General features: G+C 40.0%; 1 protein-coding gene across 4 annotated transcripts; it reads right to left on the bottom strand.

Moving 5' to 3' along the window:
* Nucleotides 1-1,188: 1,188 nt before the first annotated feature.
* On the bottom strand, nt 1,189-25,410 carry LOC145486952 (uncharacterized). 4 transcript variants are annotated; one of them, XM_081465679.1, is made up of 11 exons: nt 24,937-25,410; nt 14,130-14,544; nt 12,059-12,296; nt 10,396-10,528; nt 8,418-8,501; nt 6,938-7,036; nt 6,570-6,657; nt 4,423-4,595; nt 3,936-4,044; nt 3,347-3,532; nt 1,189-2,775 (listed from the first exon to the last, which is right to left on the bottom strand). In XM_081465679.1, exons 2-11 carry the CDS (start codon nt 14,386-14,388, stop codon nt 2,681-2,683), a joined length of 1,464 nt encoding a protein of 487 aa, XP_081321805.1. In that variant the 5' UTR covers nt 14,389-14,544; nt 24,937-25,410; the 3' UTR covers nt 1,189-2,680. The 4 variants fall into 4 exon arrangements, with proteins under 4 accessions (XP_081321805.1, XP_081321790.1, XP_081321797.1 ...); XM_081465664.1 differs by lacking the exon at nt 24,937-25,410 and adding an exon at nt 18,530-19,089; XM_081465671.1 differs by lacking the exon at nt 24,937-25,410 and adding an exon at nt 16,848-18,523.
* Nucleotides 25,411-25,485: the final 75 nt, after the last annotated feature.

The following is a 25,485-nucleotide window of genomic DNA, read 5'->3' as shown; positions in this document are numbered from 1 at the left end:
ACTCAGCAATCATTCACATTATACGAACAGTTAACTCCATGAATAACACTACCAATTATCTGATATTAACTGGCAAGCATGTTCTGATCTCCTGGTTTGCCTTTCATTGATAGTAGAAGTCTACTTACTGCACCCTACATGTTCCAGAACCAACGATAGATTGTAGTTCAGACTTCAAAAGAAATTGTGGGTCATATTGCATATATGTTCTTTGTACCGGGCACGTATATTCTACTAGTCTTTTAGTCAGTTTCGATCCTGGCGGCAATTGCTGTTGACCGTTTTTATTTGGTAACTCGAGCTCTGCGAACCTCACTTAAAGCTCAACATTCAAAGAAAATAACAATGTTGCTGTGGACTGGTCTATTTTCACCTCAAAGGATTCTTCGTTTGGCTTGTTACCCCGCCCCCACCTCTCGTGCTTTCGGACTCGCGATCACTTTGTTTGCTCTTTCTTTTGCGTGCGTTGAAAAATGGAGAGGTTGTGAACAGTCTAGGATAAGGCCAATGGGTCGTATTATCAATGCGACTGTCCATAATTCGTGAACAACATTTACGCTTAGTACACTAACGCTGAAAATTGTTGCCCCTGTTGTTAATAGTAGTCCTGGGGCCTGTTTCTCGAAAGCTCCCGCAAATACCGGGCCCGATAACTTACCGGGTCTTTCGAGAAACAGGCCCCAGTACACAATATTGCATGCCTCAAACTCTGGTCACGTGAGGTACCAGGAGAAAGAACCAATCAGAGTCAAGAACTGGTGCATGGAAGCGAAGAAGACAGCAGCAGGATGATGATAATTGATGATGGTTGCTATAGTAGTGCAGTTATATGTAGTGCGCTGGTTTACTTTCTTTACACCGATTACGTAATACGTTGCAGGTTTTGGCGTGCCTATCGACAATAATTTACTTGTTATCAATAAAGCAATGTAATAGGTTGCTTTTGGTTATCAGCCTCCCTAACTACCTTGATCGCGTTGCTGGCCAAGTTCTTTTTATGACGTGTCTATGGCCGAAACGAAGAAAACAGGCAAAGGAATTCAATTTACCAAACTAAGTCTAGAAAACGTTTCAGGTTGTCCTTCAGTAGCATGTTAATTAAATGAACGATTCGATTGAAGCCTTGAGCTACAGTATTTCTGTTTTTTATTCCAAGCTTCCGCCGATCTACAACATAGTCAGGCAATGCTCAAGACTCAAGGCCTCAATCGATCAAATCGTCCATTATTTGCAGAAGCTTTGTATTAGATTACCAAGCATGGGATCATCTTATGAACTGGATCTTGAGCAAGCAAGCACAGTTTTATGTATATTTTTACTCATTTATTTTTCATTAACAAAAGACTTACTAATGACCTCTGCTCCTAGCATGTAAATAATTCTATTTTACAATGAATTTATTTCGTTGAAATAAGCATCAATATGACGCGGAAATCTCCTATACACCTAATACAGTTTTAGGATTTTTTAAGGCAGTTACATGGCCTTATAAAAATTGTCTCTTCTTTTTTCTACTCCATCGTCTTCAGCATCTCACAGAGCCTTCCTCGCTTGCCACGCGTGCGTAATACTTCATTCCAATGAGGAAAGATTGCGTGACACATTTCTAACCTGCGACATAGTTAATAGATAGGGACTGTCATGAGGCCCGGCAAACATAGGGGGAAACAAAGATACCAAGATTTATGCTGAAAAAAAAAAAAAAAAGAAAGAAAGAAAGAAGAAGAAGAAGAAGAAGAAGAAAGAAAAAGAAAAAAAGATTTATGCCGGAAGGCCCACGACCGTGTTTTGCGTTCATATACTATATATGAATTATGTAACCAAAACGTTCCTATTGGTTAGTTCCTCGGTCAGAAGTGAACAACCATCGAGTTTTGTACACGGTTACATCCAAAAAATGGAACAAAAAACATACAACAAAGAACGTTGTTGGTCTCATAACCTTCCCCCTCTATTAACTGTGCCTACGATCAGGCCTTGGCGTTCGTATCATTACTTTTTTTCTTTTTTTTTTTTTTGCGGCTGTCCTATCTCCGTGACAAATAAAATCGCCTGATCGCAAATTTAAACTTGGTTGACGTTGGTCTCGTACTCAGACCTCCTGCGCAGTGAGGAGATCTGAGATCTGAGATCTGAGATCTGAGATCTGCGGTTATATACACTGATGTGAAGTATTTCTATGCACATGATATAAAACAATAACCCTAATAAAAAATAAACTCTGTGCCGGATTATCCAGCAGTAACGTTGGAAGGTCATTCAAAAATAATTGGAGCGAAAAATAACAAAAGCAGCGTGACATCACTGGAAATAGTAAGTGTGATGCGTGATAAAGGTTTTAGAAAACGCGAGTATATTAGGAGAACTGTAACGTATGCATTCCGATTTTTTCAAGCTAACTTTTGTGTCTGCGATGACGATCTTCATCACGGACAGGGTCGTCTACTTCTACTCGTAACTGGTTGATTTTAATCTGGTATAGTTATATTCTCGATCGAGGATAAGCATTTCTGGCCACTATGGCGAGATACAAATGCATCATATCTCAAATCTGGGTTAGATTCTTAAAAGCACAATTTTTTAACAGCCAAAAGCGTAAATCTCGTCGCAGAATGCCCCAGATCACCATGGGCCTGCGTGGAACTTCAGAATTCCATGGAACAAGCTTTATAATGGGGCCTTACAAAAGAACTACGTCTTTCCAGAAGACGAAGAAGTAAACTAAAAAAGCCAAAGCCCATGTTATGAGAGTTGGTTGCTGCCAACGAACTGCACCTAAGATCAAAGGTAAAACACACCAGTTAGAAAGGTATTTAGTATTAACTTGGAATATCTGCTACCCATAAAGTGTCTGTTTATTCCAGATCGTCAAATGGGCGGTTGTTGCGAGAAAAATAACTAAGACCATTAAGTAATCGATGGAAAAACTGAATTGAGCTGTGTAACTAAGAACCTGGACATATTCCTTATACTGAAGAAAAGAAAAGAAAAGAAAAGAAATGGAAGTTCTTTATCAGAAGACATCTTCGAGAAGTTTAGAAGGACGATGTAGAGTGTTTTCATTCCGTGACAAAGTTGATAATCAGTACAATAAAGTGTCGTTGTTACATGATAAAAACAGAAAAAGAGAAGACAATCAAAGGAAACAGTTCAACGAAAAACGAGAAAATCAGGCAGTACACCTGGAGAGTAAACCTTCGACTTGTTATGTAGTAGGTATTTTCTCAACCAGACTGTGTTCGGTTACGCTCAAGAACTAGCGAAAAACGCTTCCGTTGTACGACAATACCCAACATTGAAGAAAAGGAACATGGTCTGCAATTGTTCTAAGTCGACGACCACTTACTATTTCCAATAATGATATCTGTGGTTTCATCGTATGCTACAGTGGGTTTAGGTTTGCGGCACTTTAAGCAAAGCTTTGAACAACAAGACGGGTTGCATTCTGGTTTGTCCAGCGGCTCCTCTACATAGGTCCCACGTGTGCCATTGCTGATAAACCATTCTGAAAAGGCTTTGTACGGTGTCTTTCCTACAACGAGTTGAAAAGTGTTGAATGATTAAAGAAAGAATACCTTTCTCTTTTACCAGTCTCTGCGACCTTGAAATGACGATCAAATATCCGTTTCCGTATTCTGTCGCTTTATTTCCCTTACAATACAAAATAAGGGGTTGGAGAGGGGGAGCAGAACAGAACTATCCCGTGAGATGGGTTCTTAGCTAAAACACTGGCTTTATCAACCTGCACTCTTTACTTTTCACTGCGGTAATTTGTAAGCCCTGCTTATTTCGAGAACCTGGCAAAACACTGGGAGAGCATACTACCAAAGGTAGCATGAACGAGATCAGCAACCTCTGTAGCTAATTCAATGATGTGTAGTAGGTTTGCCAGTCTTGACGATGCTGCTTTACTTATTACCCAGTCCGTAACTTACCTCCTATTTCACAACTCAATGTCTGGTCCGTGTTAGTAAGATTGTCGCTAGAGAATGCGTGCATAAAACAGGCGGGTGAAAAAACACCATCCCTCTGGCTGTTGATAACCTACAGCGTGACAAGAAATTAAAGTTAGTGACACATGTGGTTGACGAGAGAAAAGGCTGGGGTCGAGTCTTCTCCAGGATCCCGAGTGATTGCCTCGTGTATAGCCGGTCTTTGGGGCTGGGCTGATGTCAGCGTTTGGCAACTTAGACGACGAACGACACCGTATCTACATTTCTCTTTTTCCCAAAAGGGCACGGTAACGAATGTTACATTATCTGATTGGTTCTTAGCGCGGTCGGGAATTTCCTATCTCTGACTACGGTCACTGCAAACGCACGCGCGATGGTAAGGTAGACATCACCATCGCTTCACACCCAAGGCAAGGCAACCCATTTTCATTTTCCCACTCCAACCCAAACAAACTAAGTAACTACCTACCCGTCTCAGCGACCTGTGCGTGTTCTTCCCAAACTTGCCCAGGTATTCAGCTTCACTCGGTAGTTCCGGTGGAAGTCTCATTGTGGGAAATTTGGAATGGACAAGTTCTTGTAGTTGGTACGAGTCCCACTGGGCCACAAACACGTACACTGGGGCTGACAGGTGTTTGAAAACTACACGGAAGCAAAGGATCGGAAGACTTTAGTTCTCAATGAATGGAACGAATTTTCACACTTACTTATTTTTACATGAAGGTTATTCGGCACTTGGGGTGCGTTTCTTTAAGAAAATCCAAGATTGGATTCTTAAATCCGAATTCTTTACTAAACAGATCAATCCAAGATCTCTCGGATCGTTGTGCGTCAAAGGAACCGAAGAATCCTTGCCCAGAGTGGATTCTTCGGTTCCTTTGACGCACCATGATCCGAGAGATCTTGGATTGATCTGTTTAGTAAAGAAACGCAAAATCCGTTTTCGGATTTAAGAATCCAATCTTGGATTTTCTTCAAGAAACGCGCCCTTGGTTGCTGTTGTTTTTTTTTTTAATCTTCAAGTAAAGAGGAAGAAAGAAATTTGGTATGCAGACACCGCGAATATGTCAGAGGATTAGATACTTTCACTTATTCGTGCACTACCAAAGGCGGATCTAGGGGAGGGGCCCCGGGGCCCAGCCCGTCCCCTCTATTTTGGGTAACAAAAAAAGAGAAAAATCGCAGAAGGAAGAAAAGCCGGCACGGCAAGCAACCCCACCACCACCCCCGCTAGCTCAAAGTCTGGTTCCGCCACTGATTACAACATCGGAGCGCTTGCTGCAAGCACCCGAAGCTTTTAATTATACGTAATACAAGTCCAAATTAAATTTATATGTAAAACAGTGTCACCCAAACCACAAACTGAAAGCTAACCGCAAGCAAATCTGAGTGGAACTAGCCGCAAGCATATTGGGGTGGAACTAACCGCAAGCAAACTTGAGTAGAGCTAACCGCAAGCAAACTGGAGACGCGTTAACCTTTGTTAATTTAGAGTATAAAAAGTCACAAAATGTGACGAATTCGAAATGTCTAACTTGGTTAACTTGTTATGTAAGTATTTCCGAAAGTGTCACTGGTTTTTACCATGTTTTCTTGACAAAAACATTCACGATCGAGCGAAAAGAGTTTACATTTAGGAAGGCTGCATGCAAGAAAAGGAACGCAACACGTAAACGTTGTTCTTCGAAAAGGAAACGATATGGCAATATTTTCGGAACTGTTTACATCATCAGTCAGGAAAGGCGAGGGCCTAAGGACGAATGTGGTAAACGGTTTTTTTTTTTTCCCCGCCATTCCCGCCCGCGGAGTGCGTTTCCCGCCAAATCTCTACTCGAAGGGAAGCGTATTCGAAGGAGGGTAAAGGAAGAAGCATTCTACGAAAGCAATTTTGCGTGGCGCGAAGAGTGTTTAGAATTGTTTGTTGCATAGTTAAGGGGATATCAAAGCTGCTTTAAAAAACTGAGTAGTTATGCAAACAATGAATCTTCAGAATGGGTATTCAGGCCAGGTAAGATGCAGACTTACAGTGGGCAGACAGACTTGATTTAAGCGAGCTGAAACCATAAGGCAAGGTCATTAAGCTGACATACCTTGAAGCTTGTATTTTTCTACAGTATTTTTTGGTTTGTTTTGTTCGGAAAACAGAGTAAAGCCTGAAAAATTGCATTCTTCTTCTATGGATTCAAGCTGACTGTAGAATGGCGAATGGTCGCAAAACATAAGCTTATGATCAAATCATTACTGAGGAAAAGCGTGCATTTACCCTACCCGCAGTATATCGCCGTTTTTCAGCGTTTCTGTGGCTCAAAATGGGGGATCTGCCTCCCATTTGAAGTTACACTAAGCATTTATGTACATGTATACAAGAGCAAAAATAATGTCCTTCAAATCACCCAGTTCTATCAGTGCTACAGGCATTTGGAATTCTGCGAATATTTCTGCGAATTACTTGTCCTCAAGATTTTCCTCCTTGGGGAAAGTTCTGAAGGTTACGCCACCCCACTTTCAACAATACCCTGTGGGGCCTTGGTCTAACTAGGGGAATTGTACTGTAAGCCAATAATTTCTGTTGTACACAAAAAGAAAATCAGAGTGCTTACAAGAGAGGTTTCATACCTAATTCTCCATACAGACAAGCTTCTGCCTTGGGCATGTTTGCCCGACATGATTCATCAACAAATCCATCCCACAACTCATGAAACATCTACAAAACAAACGAGCCTTGGTCAACTTTAACTTGCATTTAACTGCTAAAGAACAAAAACTTGTCATTTATAATTCTCTCCATATCGTGTTACCCTGAGCCCTAGCCTAAATGTCAACCTTGGACTTCAAGCAGGCAACTGGTATTAGCATTTATTTACAACTTTCCAACAGAGGGATTGCTTAACAGTTTAAACGATTGATCAAAAGAATTATAATTCTGCTGTAGTTCCTTTTTAAAATCAACCGTTACATGTATGTGACATCCATGCGGTACTTACGTAGCTTAATACTTTAAAGAAATATGGCGGCCCTGCGTTAGCTGTTTCACCAAAGTTAGGATACAAAGTAAACCATCCACCGTCGTTATATCCTCGAATCTGTAATAGAATTCACACGATCAATGCTGGAGCCACATGAGGTCTCACTACTCACTGATGTTTTCATTTTTGATTTTCTTTTATTTCTTTCTTCTTTTAGAGAAGAGGGGGGAGGGAGGTTAAAAGTGATGTATCAAATGCTTTAAATGTCTCCCCCACCCTCTGTAGTTTAATTTTGTTACCTGTTTTCCGGACAACGGAATGGGAACTGTTTTATGGCTCAGTTAATAGCATAATTAACGAGATGTAAAGTATATAACTTAAATAAGGAGTTGTAAAGCGTGTCACAATTCAGCCACTTCGAGGGCTACAATGATGTTACTCGATAAAGCTATCTATCTCAACTAATGGACACAATAAATTTTCAAATTAAAGAAAAATAGTTCATATACAGTGTGATCGTCCGGGTGAGGGTAGTTCTGAAAAGAACTGTTGTTGGTGACTGACGTTTCGACAACATGAGCGGAAGTCATCTTCACAGTCAAGTGAATAGTGTTTGTCAGTTGACATCGACTGAAAAACACTGTTCACTTGACCCTGAAGATGACTTCTGCTCAGGTTGTCAAAAAGTCAGTCACCAACAACAGTTCTTTTCAGAACTACCTTCACCTGGACAATCACACTATATGAACTACTGATACTCCTGGGTTCAAACCATTTACTATGTAAAGGAAAATAATAGGCAATGATATACAGGGAGTCATGTGCATCTTTTTTTCTATACCACTATAACCTGAGAGCCTAGAACACTACTAAGTACATGGTACAGCAAAAATTAATCTTCATTTAAGTCAATCAATCAAGCTATTAATAGTAGCAAACATAAAATCTGAAAAAAATTGACTGTATTGCTGTTATTGAGTACCTATTAACCAAGAGGAGGCCTTTATGGGAAAATCTCAAACCTCTGCCTAGCCATATTGACCTCACTATTGCTTGGTCAATACAACAAGGTCCCAGTTTGAGATTTTCCCCTAAAGACCTCCTCTCAGTTAATAAGTAGTTAATAACAGTAATACATTCTATTCATTTATTTTTTCTGATTTTTTGTTTGCTACTATTAATTGATTGATTGATTGATTGATTGATTGATTGATTGTTTGATTGACTGATTGATTGACTGAGAGACTGACTGACTGACTGACTGACTGACTGACTGACTGACTGACTGACTGACTGACTGACTGAACTGTAGATTAATTTTTCCTGTAGTAGTGTTCTAGGCTCTTAAGGTTCAAAGGTTTAAAGTTCAAGGTTAATAAGTTGTTTGTTACAAGTATATGGCTTTTTGCTTTACTTTAGCATTAGCCAATTAGAGCTTGTGTTATATCAGCTACAAACACAAGCCATATAATAATATCAGATAACTTTGCTTTCATACCTCAGCATGTTTTACAAGCTCTTGAATAAAGTCAATATTTGCCAACATGCCCAGCCCACCAGAAGATGCTCCACCAAACAGAATCTGTGGGAACAGTCATGACCAAGAACATCAATGATATGTAAGAAAAGAGTCCTTGTTTCATTCGCCTTACCTAGTTACCCACAGCCATACCAGGCATGAAATGTACCAGTCATTTTTAGAACAGCATGCAATACCTGTATACGGTGGTGCCACATGTATGTCCCCTGTTTTATTAAACATGTATTTAGCAGATGAAAGCATAGACTTTCAGAGAAGTCTTTCACCTTGTTTATTCATTACCCGCTGGACAAAGGACTTTCCATACATGTACTTGATTGCCGGCAATTTCAGCAATCCAAAAATGGGTCACTGTGCTTCGACCAATCAGAGATGCCATGAATATCTCTTGGGGACAGCACTGTCAATGAAATGTGACTTGCAGTTGAATTTAATACGACTAAAAGCGATTAAGAAGCCTTGCAGGCAACGGGTTATTCTATTACTATATTGCATGACTAACAGCACAAGATAGAAGCGATAAGTTTGTTTCTGCGCCAAAAAGCTTGACTTTAGAACTGGCTCCACATGCGTTGATTGTTTAAATTGAGAGAATGGCTACAATAGCAATGTCATTGTCTTTGTGCAAATGGTTCCGCTGCTTTTGCTCATGGTCCTCATGAAAGATCAGGTCTTGAACTTTAAATTCCCGTGGCATTTCAAAGTCTAACATAGGAGGTTGTTCAGAACAACAGTTGCATCCTCAATTCAAGTCAAAGATTCGCAAAGGTAATCTGAGACACCAGTTGCAAGTCTTGCCACTCCTCACTGGCACGAAACACAAATGAAAACTCTTCAAAAGAGACAAGTCGACCTCGCTCGCAGCTAGCTTCATTCGCTTAGCTATTCTACCCTGAAACTCGTGATGTTACCTTATGGCAAGTCTAATGAGAACACCCAATAACTAGCCTCAGTTAATCAGACTGCTTTACTACTCATCCTAAATTTGCAAGTATGGTTTTGTTAACGATTCTGCTGATTCTTTTTCATTATAGTAATAAAGTTGTATAATAAATCTCTTATCAGCTTGCTTGAACCCCAGTAAAAGAATATTGGCCCTTACCTAATTCAATATTTTGAAGCAGAATTTCAAATAACTGATCAGAATAAATTTTGTCAATTTGAGTGGCAGGGGGCTCCCATGGACAGCCATGCAGTATATGCAGCCTCTTTCAACACATTATAGAAATAACTCACTACCACAAGATTTTTGTTTTAAAATTTACAACTTCTTTGAGGACTTTCCAGGCAAGAATTTACTTTCCAGGCAAGAATTGTTTCTTGTCACAAACACTTACGAGATTTCTTTCCAAGATTTTCTTTCTGGATGGAATTCTTTACAGGATTCAACAACAAGAATTTTTTTTCTTGGTTGGATCACAGCACGGGCAGCATTTTCTGAGTGATTCTCGCCAGGATCACTGGCATTTTTTTCCCCAGGCAGAATGCAAACAGAAAAACTGCCACCCACTGCAAGATCCTGACAGAAAAAAGAATTTGTGGTAGGATCCTGGATAGCTACAATGTACTTTGTGTAAGTAAGTGTTTTCTGTCTGGAATTTGCCACTGACAAAGTTGTCAGGACCTTAAGCTGATATGCATGTATATTCAGTCCAAACTGAGAGTGTGGTTTAATTTTGTTATTATACCTATCACAATAATACTATGATTTCCTCTGTTATATAAACAATTAACAGCAACATGTGGGTTGAGTATACATAATTATAAGCTCATACCCGCATTACACATAACTACTTTTGAGTCACTCATGGATATTTCATTAGCCACCACTGTACATTTGTACATGCATCATGAATCAAGCTGTTAACAGCGGATCAAGTCCAAAGGCAAACGAAAAGCACAGGAAGAAAATTATTGCAGAAAACTCTAACTGTACCTTGGTGTCTGAGCTGTCTATCTTGTAGTCTTCAATGAGCTGTAAAAACACAGCTTTGACTATAAAATGTCCAAACATATTCATGTTGTGTGGATTCTTGTCCTTTCCTTTTCTACCAACAAACACGTCTCCACTGAAAAACCAGGAAGACCATTCTTTAGACATTTAATTCTTCTACCTTATACATACACCAACAAGAACCATTGATATCAGAGCAATCATCATTTTGAGCTATTCCTCACCCTTGGCCTCATGTGCACTCTAATCGGTCAGTGTAAAACCTAGACTGTGGACTGCAGACTGCAGACTGGAAATAAAAAAAGACTGATGGGAAATACAGACTGCAGACTGCAGACATGTGTTACCATTTCCATCATTGAGAGCTACTGTAAACAGGCTAAATGGAGTGTCATTTTGGCTAACCTGGGTGATATTCAGGCTAACCAGAGTGCAGACTTTCACGAGTTTTATAAACCTGCGAGCCAGCGAGCCATGCGAGCCAGCGAGCCATGCGAGCCAGCGAGCCATGCGAGCCAAAGGGCGTGCCAGTGCAAGCCAAAGGGCGAGCCAGTGCAAGCCATGCAAGCCATGCGAGTCATGTGAGTCATGCGAACCCTAGAACAAATGTTAAGATTTTCTATTTGTTACATTTATATTTACATGAGAACAAGAAAAAGAGCAACGGAACAAAATGAATAAGATCGCAATATTAAATTCTTGCAATATTAAATTCTAAGGGAAGAGACAACCACATGCAGCAGTCAGCCAACCAACAAAGTTTTGATAACATGGAGTTGCCCTGAAGTACTGTTCTCTTTTTTTCTTGAATGATTTTCAACGTGGATATCAATGAATGACAGGTGCCAATGGATACCATTCACCTACCAATTCGAGTAGCGGTGGGGCGGTGGAGCCGTACGTTTCTCTCAGAAAATTTTCTTTACTTTAGTCTTGGACCTTAATAAATTTTTGACGCATTGTTTTTATTTTTTGTGGATCCTGGGCGATTTGAATAGACAAAATTTTCTCCAAAAAACAAAAATGTGAAACAAAGAAAAAAATTCATCACGCTCAGGGCAGCCATTACTATGACGCAAGACTTGGCATGATGTACAGATGTTTAGAGCATTTTTCATATTTGCCGCACCAGCAATAGTTCTGGTAACCGAAGCGAGATTAGGATTTTCTTTTGGGAATATTTCAATTGTAGGCACTTTTGTAGCTAAATTTATAATCAATTTCCCAGGGAAAGAGAGAGTACCCTGGAGCGAAGTTGTACTCGTCCCCAGGGTCATCTCCGCTTCCAAGATGGCGGGCGGTTTATAGCAATAGTTTAGTGATAGTCGGGTGCAAGATCTATGTTTCTTGGTGAAAAGTCGACGACCTTTCAGACCAATTGAAAAAAAAAATACTCGCAAAAATGGCTCGCATGACTTGCATGACTCACATGGCTCGCATGACTCGCATGACTCGCATGACTCGCATGGCTCGCTGGCTCGCAGATTTAGCAGACCCGACTTTCACTGCTATTAGTTTGAATAATCCTGTCTACGATCAGCACTTGATATTAAAAATAACACCATGTACACTCAAAAAGTCTGCAGTCTGCATGTGAGTTTGTCAGTCTGCGTTTTACACTGACTGTCTCTCTAATTCACTGTACCTGCAATATGGCACAAATACTTTGTTCCATGAAGAAAACATAGGATTCTCAGCTGGGTCATCAGAGGCTACAAATGTGCCTGTAAGGAAATCACTGTAGTTTTTCGAAGAGCCCAAGGGACCTTTAGATCTATCTAGGCATGAGTCGTATGTCCCACATGACCCTCCTGCTTGCAACTGTACAACCCAGTGCTTAGAATCTGGCCTACGACTCAGGTAAAATACAGCCTCTGAACCATCTGAAATGAACAATGGTCGATATTACACTCACCTGGTCAATACACAGGGATGTAGCTAAGAGAAAAATTATTAGCTGGCTTATTATCAATCCGAATGGCTTTTCATGTACTTGCACCTCAAAATTTACCCGAAAAAAGGAGTATTCCATATGTATCTGTATGCAAACTGTACTTTCACAAACTTTCTGCATATATTGAAGTGGGTGTGTTTGAAACACAAAATGGCAAAATGGCTTTATGGTTAGCCTAAATAGCCCTCCGGTTAGCCTTAATAGCGCTCAGTTTAGTCTAAATACCCCTGACTCTACAGTGGTTAGCTATCAGTGTTCATAAGGGTTGACCCTTACAGACACCCATATCCCATATTAGCTCTTACTCGTAGTGCCATTTCATCATTTCGTCATTTTGCATTTCAAACATACTGAAGTATTATAAAGTCCCTGTTATACAGCTTTAAATTGTTGTGGTAAAAACGGATAATTCCCTTCAGCCTCAAATGTCCATGTATAATTTTACATCAAAGGATCATTTAATGTTAAGGAGACAGGTGTCTGGGGAAAAAAAAAATCACATTAGGCAAAACATTTTGTTGCTTTCAAAATTTTGCTAATCGTGCTAATAATTTTGCCGCAACCACAACCATACTATAAGCTGTTAATTTAGCTGTAGTGTTTCAAGTATGTCCTGATAATTGCAAGTAAATTGAATCAGCAATATCTTGTCAACATCGGTCAGCAGTCTGGCAACCTTCTGGCATCAAAAAAGCTGATTGAATTTCCAGATTTGAATATATGACCCACAAACAAATCCACGACTTTTCAAGCTGTTTTAATAATGACTGGTTGTCTGTAATAAACGATTTAACCAGCCATACTCACAAAAAGGGGCTAAAAAATTCTCCACTTGAACTGCAATTTCACACAAATGGCAAGACACTGATATGCAAAATTGCAATGATAACATAAGCTTGTTTACACGACTGTTCAGAAAAAAATCCATTAAGCCAAATAGCCGCAAATTGAAAACACAAGTTTAAAATGCTTAAAACCATCAAAGCCCAAATTCCGACAATTTGCAACTTTCTCGGCAGACAATCAGAGACAATGGCCATTCGCGGCGATGTGGTTTTGAAAACACAGGATCTGTCGGAAATAGGAGTGATCTGGTAATACGTCCACGCACAAATTAAGTGACTGTTTGGCCAAATCCTCTAAAGAAAAGAAACACCGAGGCACAACGAGACAAAACATACGGATGTTTCGCATCTTCAAAGTTGCGCCGCACACGCATAAATTAACAAATAACAAACAGGTCATCTGGAAATCCAAGCGATTGACATTCTCGACGGCATTGAAGCGTTAAATCTACAAACTAGTTCAGGGAATGCGCAAGATTGCTCGCTACTGCCTGTGAATAGGCTCGACCCAACGCATGCAATGAATGTGATACATTTTATCATTAGCGTAAATGTCAAACCACGGATACGGTGTCCCCAAAGCACTTGCCATTCACGATCAAAACAATTTACTTTTCCATTCAATATTCTGTTATTGCTCCGCCGCAAAAAACACAGAATCAGTCCCTCGGGGCATTCTCACTTAAAAAGGTTCTCAAAACTATCTAGAGGCGAGGTTTTCATTGCAACAATGCTAGAAAAAAAAAAAAGATCGAAACCAATGGATTAAATGCTCAATCGACATTTTCAACGATCCAAAAGTTGAAATGCGACCCCGGGTGAAAGATCAGCAAGCGCGCACGTACTGAGTCAGCTGCACAATTCAAATAAATAACTCTAAATCCACCACAATAACATAACTCATTTATCAATCTTACCTAGGCATAAGGCATTCCTATTCTTGGCATCTCGAATGGCTATCCGCTTAAGATTGTACCTGTACTTCCCCCGGGGTCGCAGTCGGCTCAACTCCCGGCGCGCTCGACGCTGAGTATTTGGTAAACTGTCTCTCAAGCTGTTGAGTTTCAAGGGTCTCCCGTAAGGCTGAACACGGCTTACAGATCCAAAATCCTGCCACCCTCCGACGCAGCAAATAATCGCCAACCAAAGAGGAAACAACAGCCTTTCGCACAGCATCGTCGAAGTCACGTTTTGAAGGTGAAATCACAGTCAGTTTGTGTTGCGCGAAGCAGACCTTGCCGCTGCGTTTGAGGCGAAGAAGACCTTTTCTTTTAGCCTTTGTGGGTTCTTTGTTGCTAATCGCCGATTCGTAACGTCTCCACGGAAGGATTTCTGCGGTTTTCAAGAGGTTTAACAGCAAGGTTAAGAGATTTAGAACACCAAATCAATTTTGAGAGTGCTTTAAGTCTGCATAACATTTGTGACAATAAGCGGGTTTGCTCTCCACCACACGTGCGATTCATTTAGCGCAATACAGTGTTTCGCATCGCTTTTATCCGTTTCGTGCGCACCAGAGAAACAGTGGACAAAGTCACGACATCAAAACACCCTCTGACATATTTACGAGCTTCCACCAAGAACAGAAATGAAATCTAAGCCACGCAGTTTCTCCATAAGTGATTGCACATGTTTCATAAAACTGTAAACACAAGTAGGAAAGGCTTTCAAAGCGTGACGTCAGCCGGCTTCATTTAATTGCTAATTATTATCCATTGTCGATAATAATAGATAATTGCCAATGAGAGAACACGACACATCGCCAAACAACACCTGAGAGGTTTACAATACTTTGTCGCCCAGATTTGTCGGTTTAATGTAATATGACAAAATACTTGCGGAGAATTATGCGAGTGTCTCGCCGCGATCGTCGAGTGCCCAATTTATAGCGCACGCGTGGGGCACGAAACAGTTATGAACGAAATGGTAAAAATCAAAGAATGCGAAACTGAAAAAAAAAAGAAAAAAAAAGAAAAAGAAAAAGAAAAGGAGAAAAAAAGTAGCACTGATTCTATGATCTTCCATGGGATGCATTGCAATCATTAGTTCATGAAATAAATGGTAAAATTTGATACGCATCTGACGTCTGTAATTTTGTCTGTTTTCGGTTTTGTTTACTCGTTTGTTTAATTTGCTTGGTCGTTCGCTGTTGTTTTTTTAGATCTTTTTCTTTTCTGCTTGTTTGTTCGTTTATTTGTTTGTTCTTTAGTAATTTTTGTTTACTGACCAACTTCACCCCATGTCACTCGAAATTATAATACTTCTAGAAACACTATATCTAAACCAGAAGGACTCTTCGAAAAAAATCTTGAACTTTTAAAATTCAAACCTTCCCTTGCTAAATTCTTTGTTTTTGTTTTTCTTTTGTTTTGTTTTTTTCGGTGTGTGTGTTCTGACGACTGTTGACTCTGTCCAGCCGCGATGAATGAGGCCAAAGCAATTTCAACAGGATTCTCTCCCTCTTCATGTTTGATGAAGTGCCAGTTTCCCGAACTGAGCACTCGGAAAAATCAAACAAGCTTCGCGATTGGAGAAAATATCAAACAGAACCATCAAAAATTATAGCATGATTAAAACACTTCTTGTCACTGTTTCGTTTACTTTCAATTTTTTCTCTTTTGTTTAGATCGATTTCAGCTGCCCCGTGCACTTCCCATCCAATTGCAGATTTTGTTTCTTTTCTTTTCTTTCTTTCTTTCTTTCTTTTTTTGTTTGCAGTTTGCATTTTGCGCGGGAAGCGCATTTCTAAAGGTTATAACAGGATGGTTCGGGATCATTCGGGGAATAAAATATCTGACGAATAGTAAACGAAGATACATCAAATAATACGCTTGTGCAGCACGGCCCGGCATTAATGATGTCTTTTTCCCACACTGGGTTTGCTTGTGACTTGCACCAACTTTTGGAACGTGCAGAACAACTTTTAAAACTGGTGTGTAGTGTTCATGCTTGCTGCACTGCTAACGTTACTGTTCCTGCCCAGAAGCTTGCAGTTCGGTGGCATTTCCTGCCACCGAAAAAACACTATCCCAATTTTTTCCAAATGGTCGGCCTTGAACACTCGGCTCATTGTTATGCAACCATGATGTCTTGTCCGCCGTGGCTCATATAAATAGTGGACTATTCTGATGCAGTTAACAGCAAAGGCACTCTCTAGCTCAGTACTCTAGCTTGTTCGTTTAAGCTCGTGATGTGAATTCCACAAGAGTCAAGATTGAATAGTTTTCAAGTTGTGGCTCAGATCAGTAAGCATGGTGACAAAATAAAGCCGGGTTTGAGACAGTTTTTCACTTGATGACTCACGTAATGTTTTATAATAGTACATGTTAAAATTGTAATGTAAGCCGAGATAAAGATTGTTTCTTTTTTGCTTTACCAGATTTTCTTAAGTGTGCTTATACATGAACAATAACAGCCGGGACAAAGAATGGATTTGGAGCGTATAATATGAGTCTGCTGGTTTACTGTCGACTGCCCGACTTTGGACAGGGAGCTCTTACTTGAAAAATCGAAGTGTGTCAAAGATGGATTTCTAGCCCCTACTGGGTTCCAAGGGCTCTTACCGATGTAAAGCTTTTGTCAAAAATACCTCAAACTGAGTGGCAATTACAGACGCATGTAGGAGATTCAATTCTCACCTTTGTAGATCTCTATCTCCCACAAAGCAGTAATTTTCACGCAAAACTAACTTCGGAGTTCCAGTAGCTAAATTCTGCCATCGCTTTATCCAAATTGACGAAAGACTTCTGTTCGCCAAATACTCCTGTCCTTTTTGTCCAGAAAGTTCTAAACTCCACCCAGAAACATCCAGTCGACTTTAGCATGTTTTATTCTGTTTTGAGGAGACAGTCGGCGCCATGTTCGACAAGAACTTAAACAAATGTTTGCCGTAAGAGCAACGTTTCTATTGGCCGCAGAGCTCGTGCATAATCAAGTGTACGTATTCCTTACAAAGCGAGCACCCTGCCTTGCCCGTTACCATATAACTGCTCTTATTAACAACTCTTTACCGTATACCCCATGCATCTTGAATTTTCATTAAGAGAAAGTATTTCACGCGTTTCCCTGAGATAATTTACGCCCGCCGAAAAACAATCATGTTTTATGTGGGCAATTCGATGAATTCCATATGTGTGCCTCAGTACATAAAAGATTAATTTCAGTTCCTGTGCGTAGTTTAAACATAAGGCAGCTATTACAATTGAACTGATTAGTCAAAGCTTACGAGAAATCGGAACTATTGGCAGGATTTTTTTGTAAAACTTCAACACATTTTGAGGGTGGTTTAGAAAATCGACACCTGGTCAGTTCACTTTCCCAGTACCCCTTCAACATTTTCGACAGACGAAAACTTTAAAGAGTTTACTAGCGGTCAGCTCAGTTCAAGGGCTGTCATCTTTTATTCTTTTCTGTCTTTAATTTGTTCTTCGTATGTTATGAATTTGTTGTCTAACTTGTTCTGATCTTCTCCTCTGTCAGTTCAATGTCAGCTGCAAAATAGTTTAATTTCTTTTTTCCTAGTTTAATAGCGCTAGCTCTTAGCCGAAAAGAGTCGGGATCCGTTCATTGAGCTTTTTACCTTGTGTTACTGGTTGCTCTTTATCTAATCTGCTTTCAATTCAAAGAAAATTAATGTTCGTCGTCACGAAAATAAACAAATAAAATTGACGGAACTTCGATGAAAAGAAAAAAAACCGAAACAAAATTTTTGCCAATGAATAAACAATTAATTAAGTGGCAGCTTTGACATGGCTCCTTGATTGCCGCGAATACAAAACAAGTCGTATTACTTTTGTTCCTACAAACAATCCTGTTGCCTATTTTATAGGTTTTAAAGCTAAGAATGTCAGTCGAGACGCTTGAGCGTTTTGAGCGCTCAAGGCGATCGACATCACGTCTGATAAGAGAGTTAACAGGTCACTCGGAAGCTGCTAGTACAAAGCGAATGAAGTGATTTGGCCGGCAATCATTCAAACCTTGGGTTCATCAGTATGCATCGATCGGTCAAATCGACTGACATCGAATACACGAAGACTGAAATAGACAAGAGTTTCACACCGTTGAATATGAGGAGAACTAACCTACTGACGCGACGTTAGCGCCGAAAATTTTTGCCCAAGTGCAGTTAAAGTACTTTAGACGCTGACCGCGAGCGCATTGTTAGATTTTGTCGTGGAGCGAATTTCAATGTCGGCGAATATAATTGGAAATTCAGATCCTTTCTTTGTTAGAACAAAGAAATCGCTGTTTGGTCGTTGAAAACCTTCAATCGCATGCAATTGGTTTCAAAACCATTTAATACCGCACTTGAACCACTTACCTACAATTCTCGAATCCACTGCGTGACTTTCAATATCGGAAATAATAGCACTTTAGTGACACACTTGTATGGAGAGCATTGTTTTCGCTTATTCTTCACGTTTGTTGCTCCCGGCGAAACGCCAGACTTGTTCACAGCGTCAAGTCAAACGAACTCTGAGCTTCAATGTCGCTCTGAATCGTTATCGCTCGGTCAAAGCAAACATTCAAATGCAAATCGAGTAAACACACTACATATGAGTGTGTTGGAAAACTATTCATATTTCATTGGTTCGCGGGCTTCTTTGCCCTCGGGTCAAGGTATTCTAGTAATTACAAAAAGAAAAAAAAAAGATCTTTAAAAAAGCTAGTCCAGGGGGAAGCGGAAAGTACCTATTAAAAACGCAGAAACATAGGTCCTCAATCAGAAGAATGCTTTCAGAAACTTTAGCACCAGCTGATCCGCTTTTAAACACGATCCTTTTTACTCGCCGAAAACAGAAACCTGAAGCCTCTGTTTCTATTACAGTTTATAAATTTGAAAACAAATAATGGCAAAAACACATTCAAGTGAAGTAGACCGTTATCTTATTGAATCTCTGCGGGGAGTGGAGGAAAACGCATACTTTTTAGTAAAAAAATTAATCATACTTATAAAAACATTTGTATGAATTTTTTTGTAATGTCAAAGAATTGTTTCCCGTGAAACCGCAAGTCAACAGAAAATCATTGATTGATGATACCAAAGATTCTTTTCTCTACCTTCTAATACGTTATCTTTTGTTTGGGTTCACAGTTCCATCGCTTTAGAACAATGTAATTTCCGCAAGTATAGTTTTTGATATAACACCTCTATTTCATTTTGTCCTCGCAGGCAGTTTGTTATTTTTGTTAGTTTATTAAAAAGCACGGAAGTCGACTGGCGCGATAAATTGCATGTCTGCCTCCCATATTGGAAAAATATTAATAAAAACCATACAAAGTACGCGCGGTTGGTTAGAATTAAAAACATAATTAGGATACCCGATAACGTGAAATGGGCAAGGTCACGCTATTTTGGATACATGCAAGATTCTGCTTAGTCTTATTTCTTCTTCTTTTTTTTTTTTTTTTCGCCTAGAACGTCTAGAGCAGCATAGCTTGAATGCTTTCAAATCATACAAAATATGAATTAACGTAACGCTGAAACTGCACAGGATTGATACTCCAATCGTAAATAGCTTATCTTGATATCTTTACACAAAACAACTTTTATCAGAAATCTATCCTTTTCTTTATTTATATACGATACACGGCCACGCTTCACTTCGACCGGTGGGATAGTTGAACTTCGTTGTCAAGTCTGGAGCGCGGAAGATAGGAGCAGTATCTCCAAAAAATCGTCCGACTTAGTCAGACCGTGAGACAGAGAGGACGATAAACTAAACTGAATAATAAGAGCGATTTCCAATAAAGATTAGCTTATGATCGTCCTAGGCCTGTAACTGCCGATGGCTTTTATCGTGAAATCATTACTGAATAGTGACCAATAGTCCAGGACTCCATATGTTCGCAGGGAATAATTCCACTACTCGTACCAATAGCTGGTTTTCACATGACGTCACTAAAATTCGAACTACAAAACTATTGATCTCCCTGAGATTTTACTTAAATGATGTATAAGAGCAGCTGGAAACTAATATTCATACCAATTTTCCCTTCGAATGAGTTCTTGGTTTTGTGATACACTACGCTTGAATTTCTAAGCGTTTACGTGACGCGGCATTTACATGACGGCCTAGGGAGCTGTCATGATGGTTAAAAAAGTGACTTATTTCGGGGAACTTGGCTATCTGAACAGTTCATGTCTTAGAAAAAGTATTATTTTAATGTTTTAGAGTTCCTCGAGGGATAAATTCACGCCTTTGTAGCAAAACTCATTGACAGATGTTTCTGTTAGTTTCCGGCCGCCATGTTGGTGCCCATACGGATGGGCACCAGCATGGCGTCTCCATACAAATCTCTATAAATTTTGGGTAAAAAATTTCTCCGCGTATCTCGCATAAGAAAAATTGCTGTGACCAGAATTTTGGCGAGAGTCTTTGCATATTTACCTTCTTTCATTTCCCAGATTCTGGACGTTATCTATTGACCTGTTTTGATTTTTATTTTGGTCTATTTTGAATTGCGTGACACTGAAAACCAGCAATAACACAGGGAAGAGGGGGCGCGGGGTAGGGGGTGGGGGGTGTATCGCAGAAGGGCGAACTGTCTAAATGTCAGCTTTCCAAGTTGCTTTACTTTATTTCATTGACAGGCACACGAAGATAAGACCCGTATGATGGTTCCGAAGGATCAAAGTGCGATCATTGACCAACCCCTCCCCAACCCCCTCCTTCCCACAAGACATTTATCAATAAAAACTCAGCAAGTTGCACAGGCCCCATGGTAGGGTGAGCCTGAGCATACAATACACCGCATGGTGGGGCTTGGAGACTAGGGTAAAATTAGGCCCCATCTACGAGAAAGCTTATTTTATATCAAGTATTTCAGGTTGTGTATGCCTCTTAAATATGACGATTTATCATATGAGCAGCACGGCCCCGCGCGCTAGTTCCCCAGAAAACCTTAAGAAAAAAGGTTCAGTGTGAGGGCCGTACGCATCGAAGTGATAGGGCCGGAAAATTGCAGACGGCCCTACTAGAAACGCGAACGGCCTCTCATAATCGATGCGAGTTAAAATCAACTACGGAAAGAATTTAGTTTCTGAAAGTTTTGATTTCTTGAAATAAATGATCAAAGTGAACATTATGACAGCGAATTTTACAATCCTAGCGAACTGTTCGATGCAGAACTATTCAGTTACTGCCGGTTACTGGCAGCTTACCCCAAAAGCACAGAGAGAAAGTCTACGCTCCTCACAAATAAAGAGCAAAAGTGTTCATACGATAAAATGCTCATTGACTGAGTGAGGCTGGTGGGGAAAATATTTGGAACTCAGTCAGGACGTACGCCTCTCGCTGTTCTGGGTCCTTACGTTCAGAACTCGAGCCAAATATTTTCTCCTGTGGCCTTCAATAAGCACATAGTCACATTTTCTCTAAATATAACATTTGAAAACCCTGAACACTTGTAATAAACGATTTTTCGGAATTTAACCCCATCTAGCTGTGTGCAAAATTCAAGGAATACACAGTAGCCTTTCTTCACATAGTATCTGTTGTAAAAGCCAAAACAACAGTTCTTTATGTCTCTGCGTCAATTCCAAGCCCACCCGTGACTCCCTCCGGGCATTTGACATTTTGTTTTCGGAAGGTTGCAAGTGACCCACCGGGCAGCGGGTAGACGCTGGTGCATGCAAAGCCCCCACGGTGGGGCCCTGAGTAAAGTGCAAATGCCTCATCCATGAGATAGCGTCAATATTTCATAGCAATATTGCCGTGTACTTGTGAGCGCTATTATAATGTGACAAAAAATTCTATTTGGTAAATAGCTTGTTAAAGTTTGATCATGATGACTGTTATTCCTGTACTCATTTTTTTTCTATAAAGCGTATCAGAATTTGATTCAAACATTTTCAAAAATAATGCACACCGATCTCCGCAAAGACAACAACAAACTCGCAAAGACGATGTTTGCAGAGAAAACTCATTGAGAGAAGACTTATCACTGTAAACAAAAATACGATCTGTTTTTATTTATAAAAATGTCAATGACCTACCTTCAAAGGTTTCTAGTAAACCTTCCAGCTCCTTTTGACTTAACCAACGACCCAAACCATACTCGCTCTCGCGTAGATTCTCTCGCATGCGGATGACCAACATTGATTTGAGGCTGGTGGTGGGGCACGAGCTAGTTTTCAATGGGTTAAATCTCAGCAAAAGAATTTACAAGTACGTTCTTTACTTCGGGTACCCCACGGTGGGGACCTCCAACCTGCGAAATACTCGTCAAATGCCCGGAGGCATGGGCGGGCTTGGAATTGACAGAGCCACTACAGTCAGAAAAGGAGAACAAGTATAGATAAAATATAGATAAAATATAGATAAATTTTAGAAGGTTTCAGGGTTTTGTCTCTGTAGAAAAGCTGAATCGCCATCTGTAGGCACTTTTGTGTTCCCATGTAACAAAATAACGTAATATCAAAACATAATCTGTAAAAAGCACTATTGACCATTTTTTTGGTCAAAACTGTAGTTCATTCCACAGGGCAAAGTCCAATTCACACGCTATGGGCGTTTGAAAGTTAGCTCTTGGCGTAAATGCTATAAAACAGAAAATTGAAAGGTTGTGACTGCAATCGTTTTTAAATCCACTGTGTCTATCTAGATATCCGTGGAACTATATGTGTCTAGATATTCCGTGGAAATTCTTTGAGAGTTTCTGACTGCCAGGTATCCATTTAAAAAAAAAAAAAAAACACTACCCTGTTGCCAGGTATCAAGATACAACGTTCTTAGAACTGTTGGCTGTAGAGCTATAAAGTAGCTTATTCGATATTCGACGGCCAATTAAAAATAGATGTAAATTTAAGAAGAACATCGTTCATAATAGCCCTGCCAGGTGGCTTATTTTTTGAACAACAGTGCCCGTGAAGTGTCGAAAACTCGAGATTTTATAGTATGCTCAAGCTCGAAAATGTCCTCAGCTACAAAACCAAAACTTGAAATAGCTTGACATTTCTAAACCGAACAAAGATCAACTGTTCTAAGGAGGTCTGAATGAGTTAATCCGTTGAAACTCTATATAAGAATTTCAGACTGCCGGGTATCTAGTTTTGTAAAAACTGACCTCCCGGCTGCCGAGCATCTGCCTGGCGAGCAGAGCCTCCTTTGTCTCTCTTTTAAGCGAAGAGGAGACGGAAAAACTTTTGTACCTTTCTTTGCTTTATATCCGTTTACTCGGCACAAAGCATATGTACCGTACGAAAAGGCTCTCCTTGCAGGATGCCGAATATCTAGACACAATGATAAAAAAACAAAAGAAACAAAAAAAAAATAGTCTGTGTGACTTTTTGTTCTGTTCTTTTTTTGTTTTTGTTTTTTTTGTTTTGTTTTGTTTTTTTCCTTTTGTTGAAAGTCGGAGGAGTCAGGACGGGGAATGAGATTTTGCTAAATAATCTATCTCACGTGCGGCACGAGAACTAGACATTGACCCTTAACATGACCTTTTACCTACTAACTCTCTCTGTCAGGATTACTCTGAATTTAGCGATTTTGATCTCTTGCAGTTCTCTTGTGAAGGCAATTTCGCAACGATAGTGGTAGTTTCCTTTATAGCGTTTCAGGACATTACTACATAGCTGCAGTCTGACATCATATCTTACTAAGTGACAAGAATGACGTAACGAAACGCTTAGCTACGTTAGAACGCATATCTAAAACGCGGATCAGTCCCGTTCAGCCTGTTTATTTTCCTAATCGAAGAGATTTCCCCTCTTGTTATCCAATGCAATCAGAAACAAGTACGAATTTGTGCAAACACTCACGAGTACTCCGAGAACAGCCACCAGAGCAACTTTATAGCAACTTCGACGGAAATCTAGGGCTAGGACAGCGACTTGTACTGTTGTTCACAGTCGAAATGATAAACTCAACGTTGAAAATACTTGTAATTTTTGATACTTGTAATTTTTTTGTAATTTTAAGAAACTTCAATACAATCAACCTGCGTAGCTGGAGGGATTTCCCACGTGAGTGTTTTTGTCGCGGCGGTGGAGACGCCGGGAACGCGAGCAGGGAAGCCGTCAGGGGATTTGTGAGGAGTCGGCTTCGCCGCTCACGAATTTCTCCACGATATAACTCAGTTTTTATTTCCGTGAGGAAATATAATGACGTATTCGCTACCAAAAATGAATTGCCTGCGAATCCCATCAATACAGGCTAATTCACTCTCCCGCATTTCATTTTCTCGCGCAAATAAAATTCTGTTTCCTCGCGGAAATACAACAACGGAAATCACTTGCTCGCGAATCCCGCGTGCTACACGGGCTATATATAACAAAGCTTATCTCTCATCCTGTTAGTAAGGCAGAGGCTGCGTTCGAAGTCAACAAAGAAAATTGTTTAATTAAACTAACGGGTCCGTTTACTCAAGTTATGCTGCAATCGATGCTGCATTGGTGGGAGACGAAGAATGTTAAGAAGTAAACCGGATTAGAACCAACATCTCAGCAACTCAGTTTGATCATGCTGAGGCTAACAAATTGCTGCTCTTGTAATCACCACATACAAATTCTTGATAATCATTTCATGTCAAACAGACTTCCAATACGGCGCAAAGTTTCTTAAATCGCTTTCTTGCACGTGCAACTTCTATCGTGGCTTTGAAATGGCCTTTTTAACCTTTTCCAAAACTACAGTTGATAATTCCTTTTCATGCTCTTTTTCATAGGTATAGCTCTTTCCAGAAATTTAGTACTTAAGACTTTTTTTAACGGTTTGTACCTACCCCAGCCAAGGAAATCTCCAGGATGGACGAGATGTTTTAGTTCGTAGAAAATAAATCATCGCGAACTGGGGGCCGAGATGCAGCTAAACAGGCATATTAAGAAAGACACTTAATACCCATGCAAAGAATTAACTTCGTGGCATTTTCACGTCATTGAATTATTTTTTGCTTATCCAATTATAGTAAATACCATAAAATCCCACTTTTAAGCCCAGGAGCCCCGCTGAGCTTATTAGAACTTTACAAAGAATGGGGCGGAGGTGGGGCTTAAAACTCAGGCAAAAGAAATAACTTCTCGCCCTTTTCGCGGACCGTTTTTTTCGCTTGTTTTTTTATTCAGTTAGTAGGAACGTTCTGTAAAGAGATGAGAGGTGGAAGATTAAAATTACAACTTATGGGGGGGTTTCATCATTCGAGAGCCTTAAGTTAGGCACTTTAATTTGTGCCCTTCCCCCACCTTCCCTTCCTCCATCTTCATGTGTCTCCAAAAGTATTTATAGCTTTTTGTTGTATCTATCGAATGCTTTATGATTAAGCATTCGATAGCCA

Source organism: Orbicella franksi, chromosome 1 (assembly GCF_964199315.1).
Source record: "Orbicella franksi chromosome 1, jaOrbFran1.1, whole genome shotgun sequence".
Classification (NCBI taxonomy): Eukaryota; Metazoa; Cnidaria; class Anthozoa; order Scleractinia; family Merulinidae; genus Orbicella; species Orbicella franksi.
Note: the sequence above shows the minus strand (reverse complement) of the source record. Positions and strands in the feature narration are given on the sequence as shown.

Excerpts from the sequence above, each read along its gene's own strand:
- LOC145486952 (XM_081465679.1), bottom strand. The coding sequence starts at position 14,388 with ATGCTGTGCGAAAGGCTGTTGTTTCCTCTTTGGTTGGCGATTATTTGC. Across the intron at positions 12,297-14,129 it reads TAGGAATGCCTTATGCCTAG|ATGGTTCAGAGGCTGTATTT; the intron begins GTAAGATTGATA and ends TGTTCATTTCAG. Across the intron at positions 4,045-4,422 it reads CGCACAGGTCGCTGAGACGG|GTTATCAACAGCCAGAGGGA; the intron begins GTAGGTAGTTAC and ends GTCACGCTGTAG.